The following is a 19082-nucleotide window of genomic DNA, read 5'->3' as shown; positions in this document are numbered from 1 at the left end:
TTGATCTCTTGATTAAGCGTTTCAAATGCAATATTAATATCATTAATCAATTTCTTCATATTGGTCACAATATCTATCAACTCAATGATAGCACAAAAGAGCTACCACATGGCAGTCAACCATGAATTCATCTTCGAGAGAAACCTGACTACATGAAGGAATATGCATTTTTTGGCGGCATTATCAATTCCAACATCGAAAATGCTCTGATACCAACTTGTCATTGGCTAAAAAGCTAATGTCTTCTTAATGTGCTATGGTGGACTTCAATACAGAAATTATCTTTCAAGCACACAACAAAAATTAAGCTAAACGTTGCTCCTCAAGTGTGCAGGTGCAATAGCACAATAGCTAGTAGAACGTAAAAGAAAGCAAAAAAAAGTTGAGATTTCTATTCGCAAGTTAACCAGTACAAAAGAATCTCAAATTTAACTCGTACTTGAGGTTCTTAAGTGACATGCACTTAAAAAAGCAAAAGAAATAACTAAAAAACTTTACCTCCAGCACATTATCATACTATAAATACCGATCAGATAGGGTTGGACATCTCTGAAACGAGACCGAGTTAGAACTCCCAACCATTTACCCGTGAAATTACAGTTTATGACTAAACTGATCCGGGTAACATCACTAGAACATGGACGTCGGCTACATGATCCGTTTACCTAATTTAGAAAACGTCCACATGGTGAGGACTATAAATAGGCCAGATAAAGGTTCTTCCCCTACTCGTCCAGGTCTGTGTGCGGCTTCGAATTCTTCAACATCCCTTTCCCCTTTCTTCTTCTTCTTTTCTTCCGAGAGTTCCCTTCTTCCTTTGGGCCTGACTCTCTCTCTGGTTGAAGAAAAAAAGGAAGGACCTAATTTTGGCTTTGAATTTGATGATATTCGGCGTCTGATCGATGGAAAGGATCGTAGGGGAGAAATTCAAGCTAGGTCGGAAGATTGGGAGCGGATCCTTTGGAGAAATATACCTTGGTGACGTTTGTTTCTCTAGTTTTTGGATCGATTGTTTCGTGCTTCTCTGACCTTCGTCTTCTTCTTTCTTTTTTTTCCCACTTTAATTTGTTTCAGCGGCGCATACTGAAACAAACGAGGTCGTCGCGGTGAAGCTTGTGAGTTTTTTGGGCTTGGTTCTTGTTCTAGGGTTTGTTTTGGGTGTGAATTTGATGGGTTTTTTGGTTGATTTCATCGTGGTTGTGCTCTGTGGTTGGGAATTGAGGGTAAATATGAGACCTTGTTGGTTTTATGTTGGTCATGATAGTATGTATGAGATAGATTTGGTGTTTGGCTTGATCTTTTTTGCTCAGTTTTGATGAATTTGGAACATTCATGGATTTCCTCTTGTTGAATCGTTGAAAGATTTCAAAAGATTGATTTTTTCTTTGAGTGGAGGGTTCATGCCGTGAAAATTTCCTTCTCTGTTATCAACTTGATTTCTTTTTGAAATTTGTTACATCCCCTAAAGAAATTGTATAATAGCATCTGGTTTTTACAGTCGTGTACTCGTAACCATGTTCTCATGCCTCCCATGTTGGTCATCCCGGAAGCAGATCAGGTCATGCTGAAAATGAGCGTTTTTGCTCATGCTGACATCGTGGCCATCCGATTTGCATTTTAAAAAGCTCAAAAGTCAACAAAACCACGTGGCATTCATCCAAAATGCAAACAGACGGCCACGATGTCCGCATGAGCAAAAACGCTCATTTTCAGCATGACCTGATCTGCTTCCGGTCATCCCTCGCATACTGGTCTGTGAATGACGGCTCTTGCATGTGGTCGTATCTGGTTTGCTAATTATGACTGAAATTTATTTGCACATTGTCATGATTATGTGTGTTAGAATTGTGCAAATTGGTGACCTTTGAGACAGTGGTTTGAAATCTTTTAACCCTGGATTTAGCTGATCCAGTGTGGAACATTTCCTTGATATAATAATAATTACTTGGGTTTTCTCTAAAATTGTAAACTGGAGCCAATTAGTTCTTTGTGTACGTTGGTTTTCTGCAAAATATTGCATGACGATCTCCTACCTAAGCGTTATCGGATATGTTCCGCATGTGAAAAGGTCAGATCAAAGTTTGTCGATGTTGAAGTAGATAAAGTTGTGTATCTATCTAATGATTGTGTTTCTAAGATCATGATCTGCCTGTATCTTCTGGGTTTCAGGAAAATAGCAAGACCAAGCACCCGCAATTGTTTTATGAAGGGAAGCTCTATAAGCTTCTCCAGGGCGGAAGTATGTATTCCGAAGCATGTCTTAGGCACTTCTCTTTTCCTCTGTCATGAATTTCAGAAGCCCATTTTGTTGTATCCTTTTTGCAGGTGGTATCGCTAACATCAGATGGTGTGGGGTTGATGGGGAGGACAACGCTCTTGTCCTTGATTTGCTGGGACCAAGTTTAGAGGATCTGTTTGTCTACTGTGGAAGAAAATTTTCTTTGAAGACTGTCTTAATGTTGGCAGATCAAATGGTAAATATAGATGCTGATTAAAGGATTTCAATGTTTCTAAAATTTTTGTTTGGGAACTATTTATGTTCAACAATTTCCCCTTTTTACTGGCAGCCTGGTGCTTCCCCCCATTTTTTATTCTTTTTAGGAGCCATTTTTTGGTTTTTACTGAGCTTGTGACAGGAATAATTTGTATTCATCTGCTATCTGCTTGTTAGCACACTTCCTCTTTGACCTGTCTTTCTCCTACCAATAATGCTAAATTGACACTTATGAGTGCATTCTTTAGGTGGTCTGCATGTATGACTTGAGATGAACTGTGTAAGTGGTCTAGAAGGTTACTTGAGTTGTCTAACTACTAAGCCATGAGTATTCTTACTTCATTAGCACTGGCTGACGATCCCCTCTAAGAGGTCCTTTTTATTGCTTTTCAGATAACTAGAATAGAGTACACACACTCAAAGGGATTCTTACATAGAGATATCAAGCCTGATAATTTCCTTATGGGTCTTGGTAAGAAGGCAAACCAGGTAATAATACTTCAGTTGTTTCTGTGTTTATGGGCAACATGGGAACCCGGGAACTTTTTTTATTTTTCTTCCTATCATTTTTGATATTTTGTGTTATATTCTAGGTCTATATCATTGATTTTGGTCTTGCAAAACGATATCGAGATTCCACAACCAATCGCCACATTCCTTATAGGTAAGCAAGCTCTCTGCAGATTGTACAGTCATCAGTAGCACAAATGTGAAAGTCTGTTTTTTATTCTTTACATTTAAACATTTGAGAAAAAATCAAGTACTATGTGGGATTTACTTGATGGCATGAATAAACAATGCAGAGCAAAACAAGGAAGCCCATTTTATTTCATGTTTCCTTAATATTTAAGCATTTAAGGGAAAATCAAGTATTATGTGGGATTTTTTGGCTTCTATATGAGAAAAACTGCAGAGAAATTGTCCTCACAAAATTGATCCACTGGAGGAGATAATGACTATACCCCATGAAAAGGAAAAAAAAAAACAAGAAAGAAAATGTGCCATAAGAATGTGTTCACAGAAAGTATCTTCTTTCTCTACTTTTCTCTGATAAAAAGTGAGCCTTTAAGATCAGAGTATGTGACAGTTATTTTAGTAAAGAATCCCAAGCACCATACCATTTTAAGTATTTGCTTAGTAGAATTAACTATTATTGTAATGCTAGTTTACAAAGATCATTTGATTTTTGCCGTCCCTCCACCAACTTCAGATGCCACTTAGAGTCTTGCAAATGCTGAATCGTGGAAGATTTCCATACAGTTGTGGAACCATTTCACTGAATTGTGGTCAATGTTTTAGTTTTGATGCATTATGTGACCATATCACATAGGATGGATTTGTAGTCAATTTCTTAGTTTTCATGCATTACATGCCCATATCATATAGGATTGACTTATTGCTCTTATTGACTTTTCCCTCTAGCTGCCATCATTGTTATTCTCGATTGTATGTATCATTCTTTAATGAATTTGCATCAATTCATCTATCACTCGTTTGGACTCAAGGATTGGTGGTTGTCATACATTATTTTATTTTGGTAAAACAATATTTCATATGTTCTATTTAGTTCTAAGTTGTTTCGTGGTAAATTCATGGAAGAAACTTCTTCCGTGACTTCCTAATTCTTTAGGTTTACCCTCTTTAGTTTTTTTTGTGTGGATATTATGTCATTTTGAACTTCTAACTTGTGCTATTTTTCATCTCTTGCAGGGAGAACAAAAGCCTAACTGGCACTGCACGATATGCAAGTTGCAACACTCATCTGGGCATTGGTGATCATTGAATTCTTTGCTGCTGCTTGTTTACCTCTATTTCATCATCAAAATATCATACCAAATTTTGTGTCCTTGTCTCTGATTCTAGAGCAAAGTCGACGGGATGATTTGGAGTCTCTTGGATATGTTCTCCTCTACTTTTTGGGAGGAAGGTAAAGCTTTTCTTTTGGGTGAAGGTTTTTCTTATCCATATCTTATTTTTAGTACTTTATGGAGCTTCCGTTAGTGGATTGCACAGTGTTGCTTATTTTATTATGGGTCTATGTCACATGGGTGCCGGTGCAGTTATGCATGGTACAACATGGCGATTTCAAAATTTGTGGGTATGGGGACACAACTATATCTATATATATATATATATATATATATATATATATATATATATATATATATATATATATATATATATATATATATATATATATAATTTGTTTGGAATTTGGATCGGTTTGGATCCAATCCATTATATATATAGATTAAGAGGATGATATTTTGGAAAGATTGGGGTGTGGAGGAAATTTTTTTAAGAGGGGCCAGTTTGATATATTGTTTTATAAAAAGAAAAGCAAAAAAGGGGTTGGGGGGGGGTTGTCACCTCTCTCTCTCTCTCTGGCACCTTCTGCAGAAGAAGAGGAAGAAGGAGTGAGGGAGGCCCAGGTATGCCTTCTCTCTCTCTCATCCCCTGCCACTGTCTTCCTCTCTCTCTCTCTCTCTGAGGGGGGTAGGGTTTGACCCTTGGTCAAATGACACAAAAAGTTTTTGGATTGTGTTGAGTTAGGTCAGGGTTGGATCCGATCCGATCCAACACCTACCTGTGCTGGGCCGTGTCGACACAGGTACAACCACTGGTTTGCCATGTCTATGTAATATAGATTATGGTGCATATGCACTTCAAGTTCTATAAACCATGGTTGCCAGTTGAGGAAGCGGGAGCGGGAAGCGATATGGGAAGCGGGAGCGGGAAGCGAGGCACTTTCAAAATTTTAGGAAGCGGGGAAGCGTGGGACCACTTAGGACCGATTCGGGAAGTGTCTCGGAAGCGTCTCGGAAGCGACCTAGGAAGCGTCTCGGAAGCGACTTAGGAAGCATCTCGGAAGCGAGGGGGAAGCGAAAAAATAAAAATAAAAAATACAAAAAAATTGAAAAAAACAGGGAAAGCGAGGGGGAAGCGTGGGGGAAGCGAGGGGAAGCGTGGGGGAAGCGTGATGGGAAGCGCACTTCCCATTAAAGGGAAGCGCGTCCCCCATTAAAGGGAAACACGTCCCCCATTAAAGGGAAGCGCGCTTCCCAAAAAAGGGGGATGCTTCCCCCACGCTTCGGAAGCGCGACGTTTCGCGCTTCCGAAGTGCGCTTCCCCTTTTAGCTAGGCGCTTCCGGTAACCCTGCTATAAACTATGAGAAATTAAAAAGTTAGCTTTTAGAAGTTTTGCTGTATCCAAAGGGTTGAGACTTTGATTCAGTGTGTTCACTGTTATTACAATTGGAAAGTTTGCTTTCCATGTGTGCTATGTTTTGTAAAAAGTGGATTTAGCCTGGCTTGTTGCATATAGTTATTGTCAAATCTTTGTGTGCTGGTTTGCAAATATATACTTAAAGATGTGGTTATTAGGGATGCATGTTGCAGCGGTATAAGTAGTTTTCTTTTAACTCAAATACTCAATTATTTCTTTATTTATTTTTAAGGGAAAAAACTGCCATGTTGTTGATTCTGGGAGTGAAGTGAAGGCTTTAGGATATATAGAGTTTTTTCATGCATGACGACTAATCTAGGAATTCCTCGTCTGAGTGCTATGTTACTACATCTTGATAGTTGGATAGCAAACCATTTTATTAGATTGGATCCGTTTGTAATAGGCGAGTAATTAAGTGAGATTTTGGGTCCCCTCATGTCATATATTGGATCCAAAACCCAGTTATAATGGTATTTGACCATAGGAGTACTTGTTGGTCGTCCTTTCTTGTTTTGGGTCTCGTCTTGTATGGGGCAGGTCTTGCATAGCCTCTCACATCTTTGTATTTGGATCCAAGGATCCATGGAGGGTGTATGGGGTTACATGGAGATTAGTGAGGTCTATTTTAGTCTTTAGGGCTGCATGGGGTCTCTGTATATACCCATGCTAGGCTTTATCATACTTTTTTTTATTGAGAATTACTCTCTTTTGGTCTCTCTAATTCTAGAGTGGATTTGGCTATTGCCTTCAAGGCCTGACATAGGCTCATTAGAGTTCCCTAGTGAGAATTCTCCTTTCATTTTCATCATTCTCCCTTCTTTTCCGTAGCCGATCCACCCATTCCTCTTAGACGACCTCCATCTTCTCCCTCATTTTCCTTCATTTCCATCATCCTCACCATTACTAGCTACCATAGTTCTTCCAGCAAAGTAGGATTTTTTGTTTCCTTTGATTGTTTATGATAAAGCCTGTCATCTTGTACAGAGGATAATTTCTTATCAAGTGACAGAATCATGTGTATCTAGCCTTCATGTATAGGTTGCTGATATGGCATTGTTTCATGTAGCCTTCCTTGGCAGGGCTTGAAGGCTGCTACAAAGAAGCAAAAATATGACAAGATATGCGAGAAGAAGGTGTCAACCCCTATTGAAGTATGTTGCTTGCACATGCTAATTTCTTTTTCCTGTATGCTGCTTATGTATTATTCTTAGCTTTAATTGCTAATTTGTATTATACTATTCTAACAGGTTCTATGCAAGTCCTACCCAGTGGAGTTTGCATCATACTTGCACTACTGTCATTCACTGACATTTGATCAACGACCCGATTATGGGTTCTTGAAGCGCTTATTCCGGGAACTGTTTACTCGTGAAGGTTGAGTTTTGCTAAATTATTGTTCGTGACTGCTTTAGTTGAAATATGCTGCTAAAAAGTCTTGTCTGGAAACTCATTTCTGGAAAGTAGATATAGTGCCTTAGGAGGTTAATCAATTGCTTTTTGTTAAATGGTGTACTTCAATGACATTTCTGTCAGCACTGCCTGTCTTTAGAAGCAAAGACCATTGTTGTTGACCTGCTTATTCTTGACATGCTCTTTTTGATATCTGGATTATCTGTGCATTATGCTGGTATGGAATTCCTTTGTTTCTATTAAGGTACTTGAGCCACGACTACTTGTTTTCTCTATGCAGTTTTCTTGTATATGAGTCGTGGAAAATTGTAAATCGATGATGACTGCCATCAGGTTGTTGCAGGCTCGATTACGTGGTCAGCTAGTCTTCATCGTTGTTTATGTTCAAAGGATGTTTTATATATATAAATTTTCCAATAAGATATTTTTGATTTCAAAGATGAAATTGCAAACCCTAAAGTAAGGGTCACTATAGTGTTGCAACACCTGCAACTCCTCCCAAATTCTATCTTTGGAGCATGTAAATTATTCTGTGTTATATCTGTTAGTTTTCCGTTTGGCAGCTGCTATCTCCCTTGTGGTTGGACTGCCAAGTTAACAAACTATCCAATTCAAATCTCACATCCGGTGCTGATTTATTTTTCTTTTTCTTTTTTCTTGATCAAACCACTTTAAAGGTTGTGTGGTACTTAATTTCGAAGAGAAAACAGGTTATGCTGTACTATTATAATAAAACCTCATTTAAGATGCAGATGGAGCTGCCAAATTTATGTTTAACATGTTTTTTTTGTAATTTCTTTAGAAGGATTCTATTTCTGATAAATATAAGATCATAGCTTTTGAGGCTCTTTCCATTTTTAACAGTTTATTTCCTTCCTTTTTGCCGGCTATCTTTTTATTTTAAGATCAATATTTGGTGAATATTATTTTTTTTTCAAATCCTTTTTAACATTTAAATGAAGATTTGATTATCATGGTGTTAAATTTTGTGTTCTGAAATTCCGATGTTAGTCAAGTTGCGATGCTTTGGTTAAAATCCTTGTGAGATGTATTCACTGAAGTTTCTTTGAATTGATAATATGTACTTTTGCACGGAATTTTTTGGAATGAATCCCCATGAATATGTCATTTACTTCTCTCATTGGATTTTTTGTTCAATGGTCAACAGGTTATGAGTTTGATTATATATTTGATTGGACCATCTTAAAATATCAACAATCCCAACGGACGAAATCTCACCAGCGTGCTTCTGTTAGTTTTCGTACTTCTGCCTGTTTCTTTATTTTTGTGCAAAAATTAAAGTTTGTGATATGTATAAATGTGATAATCTTTTATTAAGTATTGCAATTTGATGATGAAGCATATGGTTTTACTTGCAGCCAGTTTCTGGAGGGAATAGCAATCATGCCATGCCACTGGATCCCGGCAAACATCGAGGTTGGTGTTAAATTCACATTGTACTCAATAAATTCTAACTGAAGGCTTTACTGACTTCACTCTCTGTACTGAAGATCATCTCATTTATTAGATAAACTTGACTTGTTAGTTTAATTTACCTTTTCATTCTATTTAACTTTATGTAGTAACATCTGTCATTGTTACTTTTCAGGAGGAAATGATGTTTCTTATTCAGTTGAAGTTTCTAAAGGCATTGGACCTGTAGATGGTAATGTTGTTCGTCCTGATTTTCGGGTGCAGTTTAGGTCAGCAGCTGACAAGACATTCATTGATGTTCGTGGTCATGAGAAAACTGTGAGTTGAAAAATATATTGAATTTTATAATGCTTTCTACTCTAAAACAAGCAAATTATGTCATTCTGTATGCTAAACTTGATATTATTTTCATGATGGTCAATTAATTGTCTGCATAGCTATTTAGCATTAACTTGTTTTATGGTCTAATGCATCCTGTTGTCGTGCTGAATATGGGAATCAGTTTTGTCATGAATATCATATTTGTCTCTATTGTAGAAGTTGTCTAGTTGTTGTATATTATGGTGATTGCCTATTTTCTTCCACCACAATAAAGGCATGCTATGCTTGCTGATGTGTAGATCCTTGACCTATGACTGTCACATCATGTTGACACCATTCTTTCAGATTGTTGTTTTGTTGAAGCTACCCATTGCTTGCAATTATTTTGTTGTTTGGAGAATCGATCAGGCCAGTATCAAAGCATCCTGATGGCATGTCTTTGAACCACCACCTTAAATCTTGGCAAATTGTAATTCATTGTTGAATTATTTTTTGTGTCCTGCTAGTCCTATGTTGGTTTAAATCAATTGATCCATGTGGATTCATATTTTCGTGGGTCAGGATTTGTCGTCTTCTACGTTTCTTTTTTCTTCTTTTTCTTTCTTTTCAAAATTCATGTGTTCAAAATTCAGTTCTTGCCCACTGAAGAGAAGGAAATGAAAAACATGATTTTCAGTATTTCTTATGTGATTTTCATTCCACAACCTCAACCTGGTTTTGAAGTGAATTTATTATTCTCCATTCAGAAATTGATTTGTGTGATTAGTGAAGCGAAGCAAACCATTATATATATATATATATATATATATATATATATATATATATATATATATATATATATATATATATATATATATATATATATGGATCATGCAAAACCTGTGCCAGCTTTTTCTTGTGTAGAAATAATTTTGGCTCTGGTCGCCATGCCAATGTCACTCGATTGTTGACTGATTTTTTATTGTGTGCAGAGAGTTGGTGGCAATATCACATGAAATAATCTTTCATTATAATTTTTTTTTCATTGTTGACTGATTTTGATTGTGTGCAGAGAGTTGGAGCTCTGGTTGATAAGCTTCAAATGCCATCAACATCCTTTGCGCAACCAAGTACCTCCAGGAGAAATGTCATTACCGGAAAACCATTGGAGCCAAATGAGAGTGCCTATAGTGGAAATATCGGTCCATCAGGTGCCTGGTTATCATCATTACAGCACAATTTTGGAAAAAGAATGGTATGCTTATCCAAGTTGTGTCTATGCATGTGTCTCTTACTGAAGCCATTTACAGTATCAAGTATGCTCCCATTATTTTGTGTTCTTCTTGTGCTTATTGTGGGTTTTCAAATTTCCCAGGAATGATTATATAAAGGAGAAACACCCATCAGAAGTCAACTGTTAATGCTATAAAAGTCCATGACTATCAGGGATTACATTGTGGATATCAGCATACATACTGTAATTTTTAAGGTGACTACAAACAAATTGCATGGTTCTAAAATCGACCTGTTCAAGCTCGATTGCTGTTACATAATTTGTTTCTGCTGTTAATTAACACCATTTTCTGGTTATGGTCCATGTAACATAATGATACATGGCGTGTTCTTTCCTCTTCTTCTGTTGATAGATCATATGATTTTGATTTTGCTTTTGATTTTATTTCTCGTAAATGTATATCTTGGCCAATTTATTTAGTCTCAATTTGCGTGCAAAAGTTATTTTTATGACTTACTACTTTGAATTAGGCTCTTGGCTATTCATCAGGGTCACTCTAATCTTTGGTGACTAAGTTCGTCGGGGTAATGTAGTGACTGCTTCAGGTGCTGCACATCTATTCCATTTTTACCAGGTACTACTTTTCTCTTTAAGTAATGGTTATTTTGTACATCAGTAGTTTCTTTCAATGAAGTATCCACTTTCTCATATTCCAACTCTAATGAATTATCTAGTTTCTCATATTTCGACTCTTTTTGTTGCCAGAATCTGATGCTGCATTATGGAAGGGAGACAGTGATAAACTTGCTTGTATGTAAATAGTTTTAGTACATCTGAATCCGTGCTTATCAAATGGTATCACTTGATCATTCTATTCAGGCAGAATCTCCATTCCTGAGAGTGGTTGAAGGTTACTTATGGGCATTTTTCCGCGGAGAGATGATGACAACTTAGTTAAAGCAGCAAGGGTATTTTTATATTTGTGGGGTATATTGCTCTTATACCGAGTACCTTGCTTCTATTACCAGTTAGGTAGCGCTGGTTTTGTTGCATAGCTATGTAAGTTTGGCACCTGCTATACCGAGTGCATCCTTTAAATCGTCTTAGTTTCTCACTCTGTGTTGTTGCCAACAAAAAATGGACCCATTTCAGTGGCAATAAAAGCATCTTCTTATGAAGTATAGAGGGCAACATTTTAAAGGACAATAGCTTAATAATGAAGTTAGTTGACCCATTTTAAGCGTATATATGATTGCATTTTTGTTGGGGAAAATATCCTTTGATCACATATAATTGGAGGACCAGTGTCGTTTTTTATTCAGGGAATGACTTTTTGGTTGTGCAGGAGTTGGTGGTTGATATTATGTGCATTGAAGTGTTTTTTCTTTGGGATTAATTCTGTATCTGTGGAGCATAAGTGGGAAGGGTGGGAGTAGGAGGTGGGAGGAGAACTCGGTTATGAAGTAGAAAGCTACAATTTCTGGCACTTGAAGGCATGTTAGACTTTGAAAAGTTGGGGTATATTGCTCTTATACCGAGTACCTTGCTTCTATTACCAGTTAGGTAGTGCTGGTTTTGTTGCATAAATATGTAAGTTTGGCACCTGCTATACCGAGTGCATCCTTTAAATCGTCTTAGTTTTCTCTCTCTGTGTTGTTGCCAACCCCATTTCAGTGGCAATAAAAGCATCTTCTTATGAAGTATAGAGAGCGACATTTTAATGGACAATAGCTTAATAATGAAAGCAGTTGACCCATTTTAAGCTTATATATGATTTGCATTTTTGTTGGGGAAAATATCCTTTGATCACATATAATTGAAGGACCAGTGTCGTTTCTGATTCAGGGAATGACTTTTTGGTTGTGTAGGAGTTGGTAGTTGATATTATGTGCATTGTGATGTTTTTTCTTTGGGATTAATTCTGTATCTGTGGAGCATAAGTGGGAAGGGTAGGAGTAGGAGGTGGGAGGAGAACTCGGTTATGAAGTAGAAAGCTACAATTTCTGGCACTTGAAGGCATGTTAGACTTTGAAAAGTTGGAAGTCACCTATGATATTTTGTACATGCAGCCGAGTAGGAACTATCAGTGTTGAAACCAATTTTCAGTATTTGTCCAGGAAAAGCAAGCTATTTGAGGTCTCCAAAGTGTTGCTAAGTTCTGATTTTGTTTCACATCTAAGACGATTTGCAACTTTCATTCTTGTCATCTTCTTTGCTTTATTGCACTTTTCGAAAAGAACTTTTTCTGTGCTTTCACCATTGCCTGCGATTATACATTTCTTCCGTGTTAGCAGTCTGTGTGTGTCTATATATGTATATACTATTTACTTGATAAGAGAATAATATTTGTTGGTTATTGTTGTTTCTGAAGTTGGACTGCTAGATGTTCTGGCGGTTGCTTGTATGGATATTTCAGGAGGAAATGAAGGATTTTGTGTTTTGAATAATGAGTTTCATAAACTGAGTTATTATTTGCACACACACACACAGAGAGAGAGAGAGAGAGAGAGAGAGAGAGAGAGAGAGAGAGAGAGAGAGAGAGAGAGAGAGAGAGAGAGAGAGAGAGAGAGACTTATGCCAGGATTGTTGCACTCTTGGAATTGCTGCTAGAAGCTGCATTACTCTTTTCTTTTTCTTCTTCTGATAAAATTATTATAATTTCATGTTTCCTTTTTAGCTTGTGTTGTTTGTGATAAATGTGTTAGATGTAGCATTCTATCATTGTTTAATGGCCATTCTTGATGTTACCGTTGCAACATTTTTAAGCACTGCACAGACACTTGGTGCAGGAAAGTAGACAGATCTTTGAAATCTTTCTAGAGACAAGAAATGGTTCAGAAAAGAACCATCGTCCTACCCAAGTAGGAGGATACACTACGATGCCAGAGCAGGATGTGGCCATCCCGGTTTTATGAAAGGCAGGATTTGGTATGAGGATGTAATATACGTGAATGGTTCAAGTCAGGACTACCAGGGGGCAGGCAGTGTGCCAAACGGTTGATTGCATATGAATGCAGTTGCACAAATTTAGAGGAATTATTAAGAAGCTTCTAGTTTGAGCTTTTAGAGAGGGGTTTGTCTGGGCTGTCTGTGCTACAGTATAGCTATGTAGCTGATATAGGTGTATGGAATCATTCATCCCTTGACCCTTGGCTTGAAATCATGGTACCTATGGTGATTACTACTGACACATCGCTGGTATCTGTTCATCTTGGATGAAGCGCTACTGCTGATCTTGATGGTTAAAGGAGTTCGGAAGTTGCAAACTTGCCTTTGCCCAAGTCAATGGCAGTATTACCGTGTTACATTCTATCCTTGATGTTGGTAATTGATGGTGCAACCATATTTTGCTTGATGCCTATAAAAAAAACCATATTTTGCTTGCTTGCTTTGGAGAAGTTTGCACAGGATCACCTGGTCATGGTTCTATGATAAGTTATTTGCTCGCTTCTTGACTTATCATTTGACTATGAAATCCAATCATCTTGTGTTATGCTGCAAAACCATATCTGTAATACTCACACTGCGTCCATGTGATATAGTCATCCATGTGGAAGTCGATGCACTCGATAGCCTATCATCTGTAATTGGCCCTGAACTATCATAACCAACATGTTGGTGCTAGCACTGTCACATGCAGGAGTTCGTTAGGATTAGTCTATGGCAGTGATAGATCATTTAAGACATGCTTTTGCTGAAATACCCAAGCTAATCCGATTGGGGATGGCCACAAGCTACTACATTTTGGAAGGGTGCCTAGGGACTGCATATGCATTAAGGTAATTGTTTATGAGGATCGTATGAGCTTTTCCGGTTTTGTGTTATTTGTGTCGGCATTCGTATTGGTTTCTTGAGGCTTTCGTCAGGTTTTCCTTTATGGGAATTGTTCTGAACGTTGCGTATTCACTTTGAGACAGTTACTAATATCGTGGATATGTTGAAAATATTATGATATTAATATCTCGGTGAGGGTTCCTTGTCATAAAAAAGAAAAAAAGACACATTTTCAGTGCACTCACGAGAGTGCTGCCCAATTTGGTTAGTGTGGGGCTTTTCACGTCTCAAGTTGAAGGGTTTGAAAGCTTGGCTGTAGGAAACGCCGTAGAGGGCTGGTAATCAAGCTGAATGAACTGAATTAGACAAGGAATGTTTGGGCTTTGCTCATTTACCAATTGATTGAGCTTCTGACTCGGTTTGGGCTCGTGTTTAACCGATATGTCCTTAAATAAGACAAGCTGAACACAACCTTGCCCATGTAAATTATTCCATTCATCCTTTCTCTTCACGTATATATTGTATTCATTCTTCTCTCTCTCTCTCTCTCTCTCTCTCTCTATATATATATATATATATATATATAGTTCACCTGAGTCTATCATCCCGTGTTCCGGCTTGACTCGTTTGAGCTACTCGTGCCTGGGCTTGTCAGTTATATTAATTGACCATGAACTAGTTTGTGATGAGCCTAATTGAGACGAGTCATGAGCTGTTCAGTTTGTTTACCAGCCTTAGTTGGAAGCCCAAAGTGCGGTTTTCCTTTTGGTGTGCAAGAGGAACAGGTTTTTACACTAACTGATGCTATAAAAGAACATGGGTCCATTGATTGTACATTTTAATGAACAAAAAAATGACGGTTTCTTTGCGTTGTGAAAAAAAAATTTCATGACAATCAATTGAAATGTGAAGTCATGATATTTAGTCCTTTATTTGTCTGTATTGGTATCTTCTAGGTACAAAATTGTACGAGGCTCTCATTATTAAGATTTTTCTGTTGCTAGTGTGACATGAGGAAATAAGGCTAGAAAAAATGTGAGAGAAAGATTGCATATTCAAAGTATGTTAAGTCTGAAATTGTGCTTCTTCGGTAGGTCAATCTAGCAATGTACAATTGGTCCACAGTTCAAAAGCTTACTCCTATTCGTGCCAATTGCTGGTCTATCGTGCTTTTAAAGGATTTTTTTTTCATGTTTTTCTCAAATCTGACCATATAGATGTGTCCGTACATGCTTAATTTCACAGGAATGGACTCTTTGATCTGTCAATTCCGATGCGTGGGTAGCTTTTCCTAAGGTATGAAAATCGATGGTCTACAATTTTGATAAATATTAAAGATGAAAATTTTACTTTAATTTTCATTGCAAAAAACACGATCCAAGTGTTGTTTTATGGCAAATCAATCATGTTGAATGCATCTGCATGTCAGATTTGCAAAAAAACATCCTGAAGACTGGTGTTCACTTGAGACAGGTTTCTAACTTTTATAGGCACTTATTTCTCATATATATATATATATATATATATATATATATATATATATATATATGAGAGAGAGAGAGAGAGAGAGAGAGAGAGAGAGAGAGAGAGAGAGAGAGAGAGAGAGAGAGACTTCTTACGTCAGACAAGGGTGCGTTGTTGATACCGCCGCTAAAGGTTTTCTTTGGCTGTCCTTTAGCGGTGGTCAAAAACTACTGCTAAAGGTGCTTTTTAATATCACATGGTGCGCGTTTGCATGTTCGATGCTTTCCCCGTCTGCTGTTACTCTCTTTTGTCTCTCTTTATATATATATATATATATATATATATATATATATATATATATATATATATATATAGGGTGTTCCGCAGCACCTACTCTCACTTAATAGAAGCTTTAGATTTTCAAATTTTTTGTTGATCAGACCTTACAGATATGGTAAGCATTATTTACTAGAAAACAAGTTTTGGATCATGTGATTATAGCATATGTGTAGGCTTTTTAAGACCTTTAAAAATCAATGGATCACAATGTATCAAAATGACTTAAAAAAATTCTATATTTATGTCAGAAAAACATGATCCAAAGCATGATTACTATCAACTAAACTATGTTGAGTTTATCCATAAGGACTTATTTGAGAAGATACAACCTACAACTATGATTCTACTATGTGAGAGTAGGTGCTTCTAGAACACTATATATATATATATATATATATATATATATATATATATATATATATATAGATAGATAGAGAGAGAGAGAGAGAGAGAGAGAGAGAGAGAGAGAGAGAGAGAGAGATGAACATCTTAGGCCCCATTTTCTCGTTCTTCCCTGTTCTGCTAGTTTGAAGTGTTTTATAATAGATCTAAACCATTAGATGTGTTTATCATGCTCATTTTGGTGAGAATTGCCTCTTGGATCATGTTTTTTCGATAAAAACATGTGTTTTTATGAGCCGGGGAAACATGATACCTTCATAGCCATTGATTTTGGATCACCGGAAAAACCGTATACAGGTCAGCTTCCGGTGATCCAAAGCCGGTTCCTACTAAACAAAACTTGAGAAAAAATACCAAAAAACTATGATTTTGAAGGGGCAGAACATGGTAGAACGAGAAAGTGGGCAACGGATTACTCATATATATAATCACTAGATTATGTGTACCATGATTTTATGGATTTTTTGTTCTTTTCTCATGAATCTAACCTTTCAGATGTGATCTGCATGCTTGGTTTTATAAGAACCCACTCTTGAATCATCCGATTTTGATATATAAATGAGATTTTTTTAAGACTTTAAAATTAATGGCTCATAATCTTCATAAATATTCAAGCATTCAAAAATCTTTTTTTTTTATCTAAAGTACGTGATCCAATAGTTGATTCTTAGCAAATTCACCATGCCAAGAACATCCACATGGTTGGATTTTGCAAAAAAAGTCTTGGAAATGCTCATATTTCTAGTTCTCATAATTCATTCTCATATTCTAGTGATTATATATATATATATATATATATATATATATATATATATATATATATATATATATATATATATATATATATATATATGTGTGTGTGTGTGTGTGTTTTGTACACTCAAGTTTATAAGAATGGTGATACACTAGCATTTTCTGCCCACATTATACCATGAGATTGGCTGCAACCAGCCAGAGGGTCACACCAGCCAGCCTGATGGTTTTGGGCCTGGAATGATGCAAGTCAAGGATTGAATTGTTTCAGGTCAACTTGGGTCCAAAATTGTCTCAACTATAGTAGTAAAGGGCGTTCATGAGACTAAACATTTTATGCCAATTACGGGCTGTGATAAGACCGAATATGGGTAGAGGGCATCACACTCTTTAAAATCGTATTCACTTTGCCAGTTTTTGACAACAATATGATTAGAAAATGGTAAGTATATAGGGCTTCCTATACACATGGGTATAGAGAACCAACCCCTATATATATATATATATATATATATATATATATATATATATATATATATATATATATATATATATATATATATATATATATATATATATATATATATAGGTCATAACAGTGGTTGACATAAGTTGTCCACTATTAGTGGACGTGCCCTTGTCTCTGATCTTGTGTGCGAAGCCTTTAGCGCAGTTCTCGACCATCGTTAAAGGTGGGTTTTCTGCCCAGGTCCCTAAAACGCAAAACACAAACGAAATCGAATCCACCAAGTGTTGATTTATATATACACACACTTGATTTGCATAGAATCAAGCAAGCTCCAATTGCAAAATCTAACATTTGGATCATGATTAACTATACACACTTGATTTGCATAGAATTAAGCAAGCTCCAATTGCAAAATCTAACCTTTTTATCATGTTCAACATGTCCTATTTACTATCTTCATGTGTTAAAAGCTTATTGAAATATAATGTTTTGTGCCATTTGCAGACCACTTTTATTTTCATGAATTGTGTCCTTGATTTCACTCTAAAAATTTGGATATATATATATATATATATAGGCTTTCAAAAGGGGTTTTTTCATGTTTTACATAAATCTGACCATATGGATGTGTTCGACATAGTTGATTTACTAGGAAAAGATATTGGATCATGTTTTTTTCGATAAAAATATAATTTTTAAGCCCTTAGTATTTAGAAAAATCTTAGACCATCGATCTTTTAAACCTCATAAAAAATTGTGTATCAAAATCAGATGAACCAAGAGTCGGTTCCTATAAAATAAAGCTTGTAGAACGCATTTGTAAGGTTAGATTTGAGGAAAAACATGAAAAAACTTTTCGAAAGCTCGATTAACTAGAAAAGTGGCTAACTATCACCTATATATATATATATATATTGGTTCAAACTTTATCGAATCATTTAACCACATAGATGTGTTCAATAAGGTTAGTTTGTTAAGGCTTACACCTTCGATCATGTTACTTTGAAAAGATTTTTTGTTGAGATGTTTTTGTGTATTGTAGGCCCTTGATTTGTAGGCCCTTGATTTTTAAGGGTGAGCTTGCTCGTGTATCTCATGCATCATGCCGAATATCATGATGATCAAACTTCAGACATGGTGGATGCACCACATTCGTGGAATGGTCAAACCCCTATTATTGTGAAAAGACAGGATGCTCATTAAAAAAAGGTTGCGAGAGAGTTCCCCGTCTCTCTCTCTCTCTTGCATCAATTGGGTGGTGAGGCCACAAGTGAGAGACCGACAATTGACAACCACCTTGGTCTCTCTCTCTCTCTCTCTCTCTCTCTCTCTCTCTCTCTCTCTCTCTCTCTCGTGCAACGGTCCAAAGGCGAGTCCAAGCTGTCGTTGCCTTGCTGCCGGTGATGACACCCTAGTTTCTCTCTCCGCTTGCCTTCTCTTCTTATTCTTTGATTAGTACTCTCGAGCTTTGATTGAGGTTTTGAATAAGAAATTTCTTTTATAGGGCTTTGATTTAGGGTTTTTAATTAATTTTTAGTTAATTTGATTAGGATTTTTTTTTATTAGTTTTTTAAAAATTTTATTTGATGAGGGGTTTGAATCAAATTTCTTAAATTAGGGCCCTTTATGGTTAATTGATTTTCTTTGATTAAGGCATTTTATTGTTAATTTGATTAGGATTTTCTTTGATTTGATTAAAGTTTTTTCTTTGATTAGGGTTGTGAATCAAATTTTTTTATTAAGGTTTTTTATAGTTAATTTGATTAGCTTTTTTTATTTTTTT

The 19082-nt window shown here is 36.5% G+C and overlaps 1 protein-coding gene across 11 annotated transcripts in view; it reads left to right on the top strand.

Moving 5' to 3' along the window:
- Window positions 1-733: 733 nt before the first annotated feature.
- The window catches only part of LOC149828775 (casein kinase 1-like protein 4), a 58993-nt gene continuing 40644 nt past the window's right edge, over window positions 734-19082 (top strand). For 2 of the 11 annotated variants that reach the window (XR_016434327.1, XR_016434326.1), the window contains exons 1-18: window positions 734-978; window positions 1075-1115; window positions 2170-2239; window positions 2326-2474; window positions 2888-2983; window positions 3088-3158; window positions 4205-4266; window positions 4358-4421; window positions 6787-6871; window positions 6968-7094; window positions 8299-8381; window positions 8510-8567; window positions 8740-8882; window positions 9937-10119; window positions 10240-10353; window positions 10629-10732; window positions 10864-11085; window positions 15118-15168. Coding sequence is in view for 1 of the 11 variants with exons in the window: in XM_090017719.1 (XP_089873845.1) it covers window positions 903-978; window positions 1075-1115; window positions 2170-2239; window positions 2326-2474; window positions 2888-2983; window positions 3088-3158; window positions 4205-4266; window positions 4358-4421; window positions 6787-6871; window positions 6968-7094; window positions 8299-8381; window positions 8510-8567; window positions 8740-8882; window positions 9937-10119; window positions 10240-10245 (1314 nt within the window). In the remaining 10 variants the exon portion in view is untranslated. Of the gene's footprint in view, window positions 979-1074; window positions 1116-2169; window positions 2240-2325; window positions 2475-2887; window positions 2984-3087; window positions 3159-4204; window positions 4267-4357; window positions 4422-6786; window positions 6872-6967; window positions 7095-8298; window positions 8382-8509; window positions 8568-8739; window positions 8883-9936; window positions 10120-10239; window positions 10554-10628; window positions 10733-10863; window positions 11689-15117; window positions 15169-19082 lie in introns of those variants that run through there. The other 9 variants (XR_016434331.1, XR_016434330.1, XR_016434335.1 and 6 more) reach the window with 7 other exon arrangements.

This window comes from Nuphar pumila, chromosome 9 (assembly GCF_984573655.1).
Source record: "Nuphar pumila chromosome 9, dmNupPumi1.hap1.1, whole genome shotgun sequence".
Taxonomy (NCBI): Eukaryota; Viridiplantae; Streptophyta; class Magnoliopsida; order Nymphaeales; family Nymphaeaceae; genus Nuphar; species Nuphar pumila.
Note: the sequence above shows the minus strand (reverse complement) of the source record. Positions and strands in the feature narration are given on the sequence as shown.